Source organism: Mobula hypostoma, chromosome 9, assembly GCF_963921235.1.
Source record: "Mobula hypostoma chromosome 9, sMobHyp1.1, whole genome shotgun sequence".
NCBI classification, from domain to species: domain Eukaryota; kingdom Metazoa; phylum Chordata; class Chondrichthyes; order Myliobatiformes; family Myliobatidae; genus Mobula; species Mobula hypostoma.
This window is the reverse complement of record NC_086105.1, coordinates 15981210-15995177: the sequence shown is the minus strand read 5'-3', so window position 1 is coordinate 15995177 and position 13968 is coordinate 15981210. Positions and strand designations below refer to the sequence as shown.

At 44.1% G+C, this 13968-nt stretch overlaps 1 protein-coding gene across 5 annotated transcripts in view; it reads left to right on the top strand.

The window, feature by feature from the left end:
* The window catches only part of grip1 (glutamate receptor interacting protein 1), a 344918-nt gene that overhangs the window by 163516 nt on the left and 167434 nt on the right, over positions 1-13968 (top strand). Inside the window, exon 1 of one of the 5 annotated variants that reach the window (XM_063057780.1) lies at positions 11030-11370. The exons of the other annotated variants lie outside the window; for them this stretch is intronic. Coding sequence (XP_062913850.1) covers positions 11325-11370 — 46 coding nt within the window. The 5' untranslated portion in view covers positions 11030-11324. Of the gene's footprint in view, positions 1-11029; positions 11371-13968 lie in introns of those variants that run through there. 5 annotated transcript variants of the gene reach the window in all.

Below are 13968 nucleotides of genomic sequence, written 5' to 3'. Positions count from 1 at the left end.
CACATCCTTCCTGTAGTGAGGCGACCAGAACTGAGCACAGTTCTCCAAGTGGGGTCTGACCAGGGTTCTATATAGCTGCGACATTACCTCTCGGCTCTTAAACACAATCCCATGATTGATGAAAGCCAATGTACTGTAAGCCTTCTTAACCACAGAGTCAACCTGCATAGCAGCTTTGAGTGTCCTATGGACTCTGACCCCAAGATCCCGCTGATCCTCCACACTGGCAAGAGTCTTGCCATTAATGCTATATTCTGCCATTATATTTGATCTACCAAAATGAACCACCTCACACTTATCTGGGTTGAATGCTATCTGCCACTTCTCGGCCCAGTTTTGCATCCTATCAATGTCCTGCTGTAACCTCTGACAGCCCTCCACACTATCCATAACACCCCCAACCTTTGTGTCATCAGCAAATTTACTAACCCATCTCTCCACTTCCTCATCCAGGTCATTTATAAAAATCACAACGAGTACTGGTCCCAGAACAGATCCCTGAAGCACACCACTGGTCACCGACCTCCATGCAGAATATGACCCATCTACAACCACTCTTTGCCTTCTGTGGGCAAGCTAGTTCTGGATCCACAAAGCAATGCCCACTTGGATCCTGTGCCTCCTTACTTTCTCAATAAGCCTTGCATGTGGTACCTTATCAAATGCTTTGCTGGAATCTATGTGCACTACATCTACGGCTGTACCTTCATCAATGTGTTTAGTCACATCCTCAAAAAATTCAATCAGGCTCGTAAGGCATGACTTGCCTTTGACAAAGCCATGCTGACTATTCCTAATCATATTATGCCTCTCCAAATGTTCATAAATCCTGCCTCTCAGAATCTTCTCCATCAACTTACCTACCACTGAAGTAAGACTCACTGGTCTATGATTTCCTGGGCTATCCGTACTCCCTTCCTTGAATAAGGGAACAACATCCACAACTCTCCAATCCTCTGGAATCTCTCCTCTCCTCATTGATGATGCAAAGATCATCGCCAGAGGCTCAGCAATCTCCTCCCTTCCTTCCCACAGTAGCCTGGGATACATCCTGTCTGGTTCTGGTGACTTATCCAACTCGATGCTTTCCAAAAGCCCCAGCGAAGTCATGCCTACAATCGCCAAGATCCTTTTCCGTAGTGAATACTGAAGCAAAGTATTCATTAAGTACCTCTGCCATCTCCTCCGGTTCCATACACACTTTTCCACTATCACACTTGATTGGTCCTATTCTCTCGCATCTTGTCCTCTTGCTCGTTAACCTGCTCGCCTTCTGGAATCTTCTCAGAGACAGCAAAGCATCAGGTTGCTCAATCGATTGTCAAACTGTAGATCACAGACTCTAACAGTACCAGAAACACATTTAAAATACAAAGAAAATGTAAAAGATGTGAAAGAAACTGTTTCATAGGTTGTCCGGAAGGTGTTGCCTGAGGTAGCATTGTTTACTGGTGCTATTTTGTTCTGCATTTTGAGCCTGAATGGTTTATAGACATCGAATCTAATCCCATGATGAAAAACCTGTATATTTTCCCATTATTTCACTTCACCTATTTATTTCAAATGGTCTTGAATAAGAATTCTAGTCATCTGTACATCATATTAAATAGACTTCTGAAATACAGAGTAATACACATAAGATGCTGGAGGAACTTAGCATTTCCAAATGCATGTTTTGTTTGCTTCAAAAATACATCTGCTTTTGTTTTCTCTTATATATATGGAAAGTAGTTTTGACCCATAACGTACTGGCCAAAACTACAATAGTTACAGATTTATTTTGTTTTTAGATTATGAGAACACTCAGTCCTCTTTTATTGTCATTTAGAAATGCATGCATGCATTAAGAAATGATACAATGTTCCTCCAGAGTGATATCACAGAAAAACAGGACAAACCAAAGACTAACACTGACAGAACCACATAATTATAACATATAGTTACAGCAGTGCAAAGCAATACCATAATTTGATAAAGAACAGACCATGGGCACGGTAAAAAAAAAGTCTCAAGTCCCAATCGACTCCCGAGTCCCCGATAGCAGGCGGCAAAAGGGAGAAACTCCCTGCCATAAACCTCCAGGCACCGACGACTGCCGATGCATTGGAAGCACCCGACCACAGCCGACACTGAGTCCATCCGTCCGAAAACTTCGAGCCTCCGACCAGCCCCTCCGATGCAGCCTCCCGAGCACCATCCTCTGCTGAGCGCCTTCGACCTCACCCCGGCCACTAAAACAAGCAAAGCCAAGGATTCGGGGCCTTCTGCTCCGGAGATTCCGGTTACCACACAGTAGTAGCGGCAGCGAAGCGGGCATTTCAGAAGTTTCTCCAGATGTTCCTCCGTACTCTCACGTAAATCTCCATCAAATCAGAATTGTGCACGGTACCCTACTTAACAGATTACAGGTATCATTCACTGGAGAGGCCGCGTGCGCTGAACCACGCCGCCATCTTCTCCTCCTCCTCCTCAATTTCCTGGGGGAATTGAATGTAATAATGAAGGAAACCAGTTGTCCATGAGCCAGTCCTCATTAGAGGATCACAAATAAAGAGGGTCAGCAACTTTAAATTCCTTGGTGTTAATATTTTGCAGGACCTGTCCTGGGCCCAGCATGTAAATGCAATTACTAAGAAAGCACACAACACCTTTACTTCCTAAGGAGTTTGTTAAGACCCCATCATTGAGCACATCTACATGGAGCACCATTGCAGGAAAGCAGCACCCATCATAAGGGAACCCCACAACCTTGGACACAATCTCTTCTCACTGCTGCCATCAGGAACAAGGTACAGGACTCACGCCACCAGGTTCAGAAATAGTTATTACCCTTCAACCATCAGGCTGTTGAACCAAAGAGGTTAACTTCACTCAACCTTACTTTCCCCATTATTGAAAAGTTCCCACAACCTATGGACTCACTTTCAAGGACACTTCATCTCATGTTCTCAATATTTATTACTTCTTTATTTGTTGTTATTTATTGCTTTTTGGTATAAATTCTGAGCTCTCCGATTCAATTTAGATCCTAACGATTAGTGTTATTGTCTTTCTGATCTTGCCCAACACTGTTGTATCTTCTACTATGTGGGAGAATGTTAATAAAAGAAAAAGCCACTTCTTAAATAATATGCCAGGTCCTTGAATGACACAGAAACCTTTCTTATGCCTTTGTCAATCATCTTTCTACTTCCTTTACTTTCAATGGAAAGGTATTAGGTACTTCCTCCTCCCCACCTCAGTTGGCACACCAGCCGGCAGCCTTGCCATTCCTTTAGTGTTTTGACTGTTTTACGCGGCCAAGCAGCGAGCTCGCTCCTTAACCCAGAATGGTGGTGTAGCGACATCTGCAGCAGATTTCGGAGTGAGAGATCCTGGGTTCAAATCTGGCTGGCTCTTTGTACAAGGTACCTCCAGTGGATACTTGTACAAATGCCCATAAACCTTTGATATAGATGTCCCTCAGATCTGGATCTCTGCCTTACATTATAGACTTTAGTTCAGAACCCCACGAAGAACACTTTTGTAGTATGTGTTAAATACAGACGTCAAAAGCTGGGAGGAGGAGCTGCCCTTTTTAGTTAGTCTCTTGCATCAGCTCTTCCGTTTAATATGATTGTGGCTCATCCTTTATCTTAGTGCCATCTGCTCACTCTCTCCTCCACACTGCCTGATGCCTGTTGTGACTTGAAAGCTATCTACCTCTTTTTTCAGTGCCTTGATCTCCTCGACTTGACAGGGGGTTTTGCAAACAGCGTGGCGAATTGGAGTATGCTTTGTGAGAACATAAGCAGTCAGCGGAAATGGCAAGCAGATATTAGATACAGTTTCAAGAGAATGCTTCAGTCTGATGGAAATGGTGTCAGATCTTGCCTGAGTCAGGAAATTGTTCATTCAAGACCAAATTCAGAATTAGGAGCAAGTTTGTTATCTCCAGAGCTCTGGACACTCCATCTGCCAAAAGTGGACGTTCCCAGTGGCCAAATATTTTAATTCCGGTTCTGACATGTTGGACATCTTGTGCTAGGATGAGGCCACCCTCAGGGTGGAGGAGCCACACCTTATATTCTGTCTGGGTAGCCTCCAACCTAATGGCGTTAATATCAGTTTCTCCTTCCAGTAAAAAAAAGTCCCTCAACCCTAACAACAGGAATTCTGCAGATGCTGGAAATTCAAGCAACACACATCAAAGTTGCTGGTGAACGCAACAGGCCAGGTAGCATCTCTAGGAAGAGGTACAGTCGACGTTTCAGGCCGAGACCCTTCGTCAGGACTATCTGAAGGAAGAGTTAGTAAGAGATTTGAAAGTGGGAGAGGGAGGGGGAGATACAAAATGATAGGAGAAGACAGGAGGGGGAGGGATGGAGCCAAGAGCTGGACAGGTGATTGGCAAAGGGGATATGAGAGGATCATGGGACAGGAGGTCTGGGGAGAAAGACAAGTGGGGGGGGAAACCCAGAGGATAGGCAAGGGGTATAGTCAGAGGGACAGAGGGAGAAAAAGGAGAGAGAGAGAAAGAGTGTGTGTATAAAAATAAATAACGGGTGGGGTACGAGGGGGAAGTGGGGCATTAGTGGAAGTTAGAGAAGTCGATGTTCATGCCATCAGGTTGGAGGCTACCCAGACGGAATATAAGGTGTTGTTCCTCCAACCTGAGTGTAGCTTCATCTTTGCAGTAGAGGAGGCTGTGGATAGACATGTCAGAATGGGAATGGGATGTGGAATTAAAATGTGTGGCCACTCATCCCTCAACCCTCCCCCTTCTTCTATTCCCCATTCTGACCTTTGACCTTCTATCTCTTCTCACCTGTCTATCACCCCCCCCCCCCGGATCCCCTCTTCTTTCTCTTTCTCCTATGGTTCACTCTCCTCTCTTATCAGATTCCTTCCTGTCCATCCCTTAACCTTTCCCATCCACCTGACTTTGCCTATCACCTTCCAGCTTGTCCTCCTTTTCCTTCCCCCCACCTTTTTATTCTGGAATCATCCTCCTTCGTTCTCAGTCCTGCAGGAGGGTGTTGGCCCGAAATGTCGACTGGTGCAAAGGTTCATTTATTATCTGCCTACTGTTTGCAAACCTCCTGTCGAGTCATAGAGGTCAGGACACAGAATTGAAGAACTCTGAAATTCTTTAATTCTCCGGGTAGCCATAAAACCAAGAAAGAAAAAGAAAAGAAAAGCAGTATGATCAGCAACCCCAAAATCCCATCTCCCCACAAAAAAACGAACAAAATGAAACAAGCACATCAACCACCAAACCCCCCCCCCACCCCACGGTAAAACTGAGCAAAATGGATAAGGGACATCGACCACTGAATCCCCTCTCATGCACAAAAAAGCTGAACAAAATGGATAAGGCATGTCGACCCTAAATCCCCCTCCCCGTACAACAAAAAATTGAGAAGGTCGGCCAAAAAAACACAGAATATACAAACTATAAGACTGAAAAATAGAGTCTGTAGTCCGCAGTCCACATCCAAAATGCAGAAAAAACCTGGACAATACTTTCCAGGCAAAAAGTGGTTGAAGACGGGTCATATTCTGCATGGAGGTCAGTCACCAGTGGTGTGCCTCAGGGATCTGTTCTGGGACCCCTACTCTTCATGATTTTTATAAATGACCTGGATGAGGAAGTGGAGGGATAAGTTAGTTAATTTGCTGATGACACAAGGGTTGGGGGTGTTGTGGATAGTGTGGAGGGCTGTCAGAGGTTACTGTGGGACATTGATAGGATGCAAAACTGGGCTGAGAAGTGGCAGATGGAGTTCAACCCAGATAAGTGTGAAGTGGTTCATTTTGGTAGGTCAAATATGTTGGCAGAATTTAGTATTAGTGGTAAGACTCTTGGCAGTGTGGAGGATCACAGGGATCTTGGGGTCCGAGTCCATAAGACACTTAAAGCTGCTGCTCAGGTTGAATCTGTGGAAAAGAAAGCATACGGTGCATTGGCCTTCATCAATCATGGGATTGCGTTTAGGAGACTGGAGGTAATGTTGCAGCTATGTAGGACCCTGGTCAGACCCTACCTAGAGTACTATGCTCAGTTCTGGTCGCCTCACTATAGGAAGGATGTGGAAACCATAGAAGGGGTGCAGAGGAGATTTACAAGGATGTTGCCTGGATTGGGGAACATGCCTTATGAGAATAGGTTGAGTGAACTCAGCCTTTTTTCCTTGGAGCGACAGAGGATGAGAAGTGACCTGATCATCATCATTCAGGTGCCTTGCCATTCGGCGTGGGCGATGATGTCTCTCCAACCATCGTGGTCCCTGACCCTCCGAATTGTAGTTGTTGCCTCCACTGTTTCTAACCATGATGTTATTCCATCTATCATTTTCATTCTCTCTCTGACCTGATAGAGGTATACAAGATGATGAGAGGCATTGATCATGTGGATAGTCAGAGGCTTTTCCCCAGGGCTGAAATGGCTAGCATGAGAGGGCACAGTTTTAAGGTGCTTGGAAGCAGGTACAGAGGAGATGTCAGGGGTAAGTTTTTTATGTAGAGAGTGGTGAGTGCGTGGAATGGGCTGCTGGCGGTGGTGGTGGAGGGGGATATGACGGTCTTCTAAGAGACTCCTTGGACAGGTACATGGAGCTCAGAAAAACAGAGGGCTATGGGTAACCCTAGGTAATTTCTAAAGTAAGGACATGTTCGGCACAGCTTTGTGGGCCAAAGGGCCTGTATTGTGCTGTAGGTTTTCTATGTTTCTATGCTTTGAAACAGTGGGGGCTTTAATCGGTGAAATGGAGCCAGACATTGGCTTGCAACCCGCCCACTATGAGGTTCGCGCTCGCTGCCTTCCAGAATCTTCTTGGAGAAAGCAGAGCGCTAGAACGCGGATGATTCATTTCCAAAGATGCTGCCTGACCTTCTGAGTCACCAACGCACTCCACCCCCCACCGCCCCCAGCAATTAGTGTGTGTTGCTCTGGATTTCCGGAATCTGTAGTCTTTCTTGTGTGTGTAACAATATTTCATTCTCAATCAGCATCACAAATATATAGCACTTTGCCACCGTCTGAGGCCTATGCACAATCTTTTGCTGCGTTTTCTAAATTAATGATTCAAAGAAATTTAATTGGCTGTTGATTGTTTGAAGACAATTGAAGCCATGGAAAGTGATGTGAAAATGCTGGTTCTGTCTTTGAAGTATGAGGGCATAAAAGGAATAAGGACATGAGTGATGTTGGATCGGATGTTAGCTACACAGTTCAGGTAGTTTGCTGACGTTATCTTGGACATAAATAGTGCGGTGGGATACAAAAAGCAAATGAGTAATTAATCAATATGTCCCACTGTTTTAATCAGCAGTGTAAGGCACATCCGAACAGCTTAATATTTCATACTTCTAGCATCTGCTGTGTTTTGGTTCTGAATGATAAATGTGCACTAATCAGACAAGAATAATGTGGTTTACAAAGGATCTTAAAACAATTGAGGGTTTTTTGTTTGGGTAGTTTCTCCAGGACAGTAGCTATGTTAATGCACTGATTTATTAGTTTAAAATCTAATGAGTTGAGAAAGGGTAATTTCCTTGGATTTTGTCAGTGACGATGAGCAAGGTAATAGAATTAGAATCAGAATCAGGTTTAATATCACTGGAATATGCCACAAAGTTTGTTGTTTTGTGGCAGCAGTACAATGCAATATATAATAATAAAAACTATAATTACAGTGAATATGAACAAAAAATTAAATTCACAAATAGTGCAAAAAGAGAGGGATATAGTGAGGTAGTGTCTGGGTTGACTGTCCATTCAGAAATCTGATGCTGGAGGGGAAGAAGGCTTCTGTATCTCCTAGCAAGAGAAGAAGGCATGTCCAGGGTGGTGGGGGTCCTTAATGATGGATGCTGACTTCTTGGGGAATCACCATTTGAAGGTATCCTTGATGCTGAGGAGGCAGAGTTTGCAACTTTCTGCAGTTTTTCCAATCCTGTGCAATGGCCCCTCTGTACCAGATGTTGATGCAACCAGCTAAAATGCTCTCCACCTGTAGAAATGTGTAAGTGTCTTTGGTGACATACTAATTCTCCTCAAGCTCCTAATGAAATATAGCCTCTGTTCTTTGTAACTGCATCGATATGTCGGGCCCAGGATAGATCCTCAGAGATGTTGACACCCAGGAACTTGAAATTAATTGCTCAATCTTTCCACGTCTGATCCCTGTAAGGACTGGTGTGTGTTCCCTTGGTGTACTCTTTCTAAAGTCCATTCCTCGGTCTAACTGCTGTTGAGTGCAAGGTTGGTGCTACACCACCACTCAACCAGCTGATCTGTCTCCTGTACGCCTCCTCCGGAAACGGCTACTTAGTGAGTAGAGAGGCTGATGGAAGTTTCTTCACTCAAGTAGCTGAAAAATTGCAAGAGTTTTCCCCAGACTAGGGAACATTTTATTTCCACAGTACACCCTATCCTCGTTATATGCATCTTGAGACAATGCAGATTCACAGTTATGCGAGGAACCTGTTTCTAGCCAACTTCTCCTTATGTGGGTCCAAAACTCTCAGTTATGCAAGGAGCACTGCCTTCCCGCCAATACAAGTCACGTGCGCACGCCTCACAGTCTCACTGTTGGGACAAGAAGCACTGCTTTCCCGCCAGTACAAGTCACGTGCTTACACCTCACAGTCTCACTCCCGCCAGTCTCGCATTGGTTTTGGCAACATATGGATGTGCGATCTTGCGCTCTTAAATTTCTGTTGCTTTTACCTACGGTGCAGTGATTTTGTGCTTGAAATATTTAACTATGCCTCCTAAGCGTTCGATGTCAAGTCATGGGCCATCAGCCAAGCAGCAGAGAACCGCTTTAACAGTTGAAAAAAAGTTGGAAATTATAAACAGGGTGGCATCAGGTGAAGGTAACACAGCTCTGGGACGCTACCCTGTGCAGTCGCGGGCTATGATAGCTGAGTTAAGCATCACACCAAAGCAGGTGTTTAAAGCAGACCAGGCTTTTTTGGGAGCGTATGCCAAAACGCATGTACATAAGTAAGGATGAAAAAACTGCGTTAGGTTTCAAGGCGGCAAAGGATGGATTGACTTTGCTTATGTGTTCCATTGCCGAAGGAGACTGTAAGATGAAGCCTCTCTTAGTTTACCATTCACTAAACCCCCGTGCTCTTAAGGGTTTGAGTAAGAAGCCTCTCAATGGAACGTGGAAATCAATTTGTGCGGAGTGTGTGCACACCCTCAAGGGGTTTCCTGCCTTCACTGCAGCTGTCCAGGATTGTGTGGCCCTGGGCCGTAAAATTGGTGGGGAAGGATTCTCAGATCTCGAGACTGCTGACGTGGTAGAACTCCTGGATTCTCATGATGAAGAATTAAGTGTGGATGACCTTCTGCATGAAGGTGATAACGATGAAGAAGAAAGTGTCGAGTTGCAGGTGAAGGACTTTACGGTGTAGCAACTGGCAGAATTTTTTAAGGCTGTGGAACACTTGGCACAAATGGTGATGGACATGGACCCAAGTTTAGAATGGAGTCAGAATTTCAGTTGTTCCCTACAAGCAAATTTATGCTGAAAAACAAAATGCTGCCAAGGAAACAATCCTCACCACTTTCTTCAAAGCGGTGTCATCTCCTGCTGCCGGCAGTTCTGAGAGTTCTGTGAGTCTTCCTTTACCCCTCGCTGTCCTTGATGATCCTGACGACACACAACCATCCACCTCATCCATGTAAAGCTGCCCAACACCACAACAACCACTCATCTCCCAGAGTGAACACACCTGTCACTGTTGGTGTGTACTGTACACCCTAGTATGTTAACTTTCTATGATTTATTACGTTGAATATTACCTTAAATTGATGGATTCAATGGCATTCATAGCAAGAAGATTCCACTACAGGAGCAGGGAGGTACTACTGCAGTTGTACAAGGCCTTGGTGAGACCACACCTGGAGTATTGTGTGCAGTTTTGGTCCCCTAATCTGAGGAAAGACATTCTTGCCATAGAGGGAGTACAAAGAAGGTTCACCAGATTGATTCTTGGGATGGCAGGACTTTCATATGATGAAAGACTGGATTGACTAGGCTTATACTCTCTAGAATTTAGAAGATTGAGGGGGGATCTGATTGAAATCTATAAAATTCTAAAGGTATTGGACAGGCTAGATGCAGGAAGATTGTTCCTGATGTTGGGGAAGTCCAGAACGAGGGGTCACAGTTTGAGGATAAAGGGGAAGCCTTTTAGGATCGAGATTAGGAAAAACTACTTCATGCAGAGAGTGGTGAATCTGTGGAATTCTCTGCCACAGGAAACAGTTGAGGCCAGTTCATTGGCTATATTTAAGAGGGAGTTAGATAAGGCTCTTGTGGCTAAAGGGATCAGGGGGTATGGAGAGAAGGCAGGTACAGGGTTCTGAGTTGGATGATCAGCCATGATCGTACTGAATGGCGGTGCAGGCTCGAAGGGCTGAATGGCCTACTCCTGCACCTATTTTCTATGTTTTCTTAAATATAATATGAATGTTGCCTTGTGGTACTGCTTTTGTGTCGTATCGGTATGAAAATGTGAATAAATTACAGATAAAACATATTTAGGAAGCCGTCCAGAACGCATCCCTATTTTCTCCATTTAAATAATTATTCACATTATGCATCGACTTCGAGGAATGTATCCCCCGCATATAACGAGGATAGGGTGTATATGACAGATGAAGAAGATTGGGGTCAGGTTAGACAGTGGGTATTGGTTTGTGGTGACAGTGGTGAAGAGCTGACACTAAGACATTGGTTTGAGCAAAGTCAATCTGTATTGCAAACATTTTAGTCTGCTTTTGTGGAAAAGAACACAAAGAAATAGTGCATAGTTAAGCAAGACAAGTGGACTAGTCATGTCATATTTAAAATGCTTGTCATGATGAGAGCCAACTGTTGTGCAGAGCAGGACTGTACAAGCTAGCACTCGATAAATCTGGACATAAATAACCTTTGCCATTGCGGATAGAGTAGCAATGAGGATAAATAGCCACAGAAACCTGTTGCCCTGCCAAATAGCTGCCTGCTGAGCTCCAGATCTAAATTAAACTGCTTTCTGACTCTTGACTCTGAAACCAAAGTAAGCTCATTCAGCCAAGACGGTGGGGTCTCCGTGGTGATTCCAGCCGCAGCCTCCAGGCTGTTGCTTGTTCTCTGACAAAGAAGCGACGATGCACCTGCTGGCTGCTCAGTTTGATTATCCAGCGAACAAACCGGCATCTGGTGACAAGCTGAGGTTGCATGTATGGAGCGAGGAGTGAAATCTGTCCCAGTAACTGGCTCTAATAAGCCGTGGAGCAAGGCTGGAGAAGGCCTTGCTGTTCAAGGTTCCTGTTGGAAATCATGGACTTGTTATGTGGTATTGGTCACGATCTTAACAGTGACTTTGGTGAGTACAATGAAGCAACTATTTCCGTTCCAGCTTTACGCTCTTGGTTTCTCAGATTCTGATCTATTTTGAAAATACCATTTTAAACATGATCACCGAAACTGGAAAAAACTGCCAACATTGGAAAAGAGTATTGTTCTTAATTGTTCGAACACTTGATTAAAATACACATCGAAGCTAGTTATTCATTTAACAGTTTATCACAAAGGAATACTCACCTTGTGTTTAGAGTCTTAGAACCAGGCCCTTTGGCCCATCTAGTCCTGCCAAAACATTTAAATTCCAATCGACCTGCACCGGGACCATATTTACTCTTTCAAACTTATTTATACCTTTCCTTAGGTAAGTGACCAGAACTGCACACAATACTCCAAATTAGGCCTCACCAATGTCTTACACAACTTCAACATAACAGCCCATCTCCTGTACTCAGTACTTCGATTTTTGAAGGCCAATGTGCTAAAAGCTTTCTTTACAACTCTGTCTACCTGTGACGCCACTTACAATGAATTATGGACCTGGATTTCCAGATGCCTTTGTTCTGCTGCACTCCTCAGTGCCCGACCATTCACTGTGTCAGACCTACCCTTGTTGGTCCTACCAAAGTGCAACACCTTGCACTTGTCTATATAAATTCCATCTGCCAGTTTTCAGCCCATTTTTCCAGCTGGTCCAGATCCTGCTGCAAGCTTTGATAGTCTTCCTCATTGTCCATTACACCTCCAATCTTGGTGTCATCTGCAAATTTGCATTTCCAGTTTACCACATTATCATCCAGATCATTGATATATATGACAAACAACAATGGACCCAGCACTGAACCCTGTGGCACACCTCTAGTCACAGGCCTCCAGTCAAAGAGGCAACCCTCTACTACCACTCTCTGGCTTTCCTGCTAAGCCAATGTCTAATCCAATTTACTGCCTCATCTTGAATGGCAAATGACTGAACCTTCTTGACCAACCTCCCATGCTGGACCGTGTCAAAGGCCTTGCTAAAGTCCATGTAGAAAATATCCACTGCCTTGCCTTCATTAACTTTTCTTGTAACTTCCTTGAAAAACTGTCTGATCACCTACCACACATAAAGCCGTACTGACTAACCCCTATCAGTCCATGTCTATCCAAATACTCATACGTACGGTCTCTTGGAATACCTTCTAATAACTTCCCTACTCCTCATCTCAGGCTCACCAGCCTATAATTTCCTAATTTATTTTTAGAGCTTTTCTTAAACAGTGGAAGGACATTCACTATCCTCCAAACCTCTGGTACTTCATTTGTCACTAAGGATGATTTAAATATCTCTGCTAAGGCACTGGCAATTTCTGCACTTGCTTCCCCCAGAGTCTGTGTTGAAAACCTTGTCAAGCCCTGTGGATTTATCTGCTCTAGTTTGCCTCAAGATAGCAAACACCTCCTCCTCTGTGATCTCTGAACTCACTGCTGCTTTGCCTCACCCCATATAGACTCTGTGTCTGTCTTCTGAGTATATACAGATGCAAAACAATCCATTTAGGATCTCCTCCATCTCTTCTGGCTCCACACATAGATTTATGTTCTTCCAGAGGACCAGTTTTGTTTCTTGCAATCCTTTTGCTCTTAACATATCTGTTGAATCCCTTAGGATTCAACTTCCTGTTGTCTGCTGGAGCAACCTCATGCCTTCTTTTAGCCCTCCAGAATTCTTTTTTAAGTGCTCTCTTGCATTATGTATACTCTTCACATTATTCATTTGTTCCTACCTGTCTATACCTGTACATGCTATGCATCTCTCTTTTATTTTTCTTAAATGGGCCTCAATATCTCTTAAAAAACTAAGCGTCCCTAAACCTGATATCTTTACCTTTTATTCTGGCAGGCACATACAAGCTTTGTTCTCTCAAAACTTCACTTTTGAAGGCCTCACACTTACCACGTATACCTTTGCCAGAAAACAGTCTGTCCCAATCCACATTTGCCAGATCCTTTCTCCAATTTGGAATCTCAGCCTACAGATCAAACATATCTTTTCCATATGTCCTTGGAAACTAATGCTATTATGATCAGTAGATGCAAAGTGTTCCCCTGCACAAACATCTGTCACCTGCCCTGTCTGATTCCTTGATAGGAGATTAATATTGCACACTCTTTCGGTGGGATTTCTATTTACTGATTAAGGAAACATTCCTGAAAACATTTGGCAAACTCTATCCCATCTAGCAACATACACAAAATGCTGGAATTCAGCAGGCCAGGTGGCATCTATGGAAAAAAGTGCAGTCGATGTTTCAGGCCGAAGCCCTTTGGCAGAACTGGGAAAAAAATGCTGAGGAGTAGATTTAAAAGGTGGGGGAGAGGAGAGAAAAGCTCTAGGAAATAGGTGAAATCCTGGCAGTGGAGGAGGTCATGGATAGACATATGGGAATGGGAATAGGAATGCCGGGATTACACCACACTTAAGTTGGAGGAACAACACTTTATATTCCGTTTGTGTAGCCTCCAAACTGATGGCATGAACATCAATATCTCAAACTTCCAGTAATGCCTCCACCCCCTTCACCATTTCCCATCCCCTTGTCCCTCTCTCATGTTATCTCGATCCAAGATGTTCCTGGCT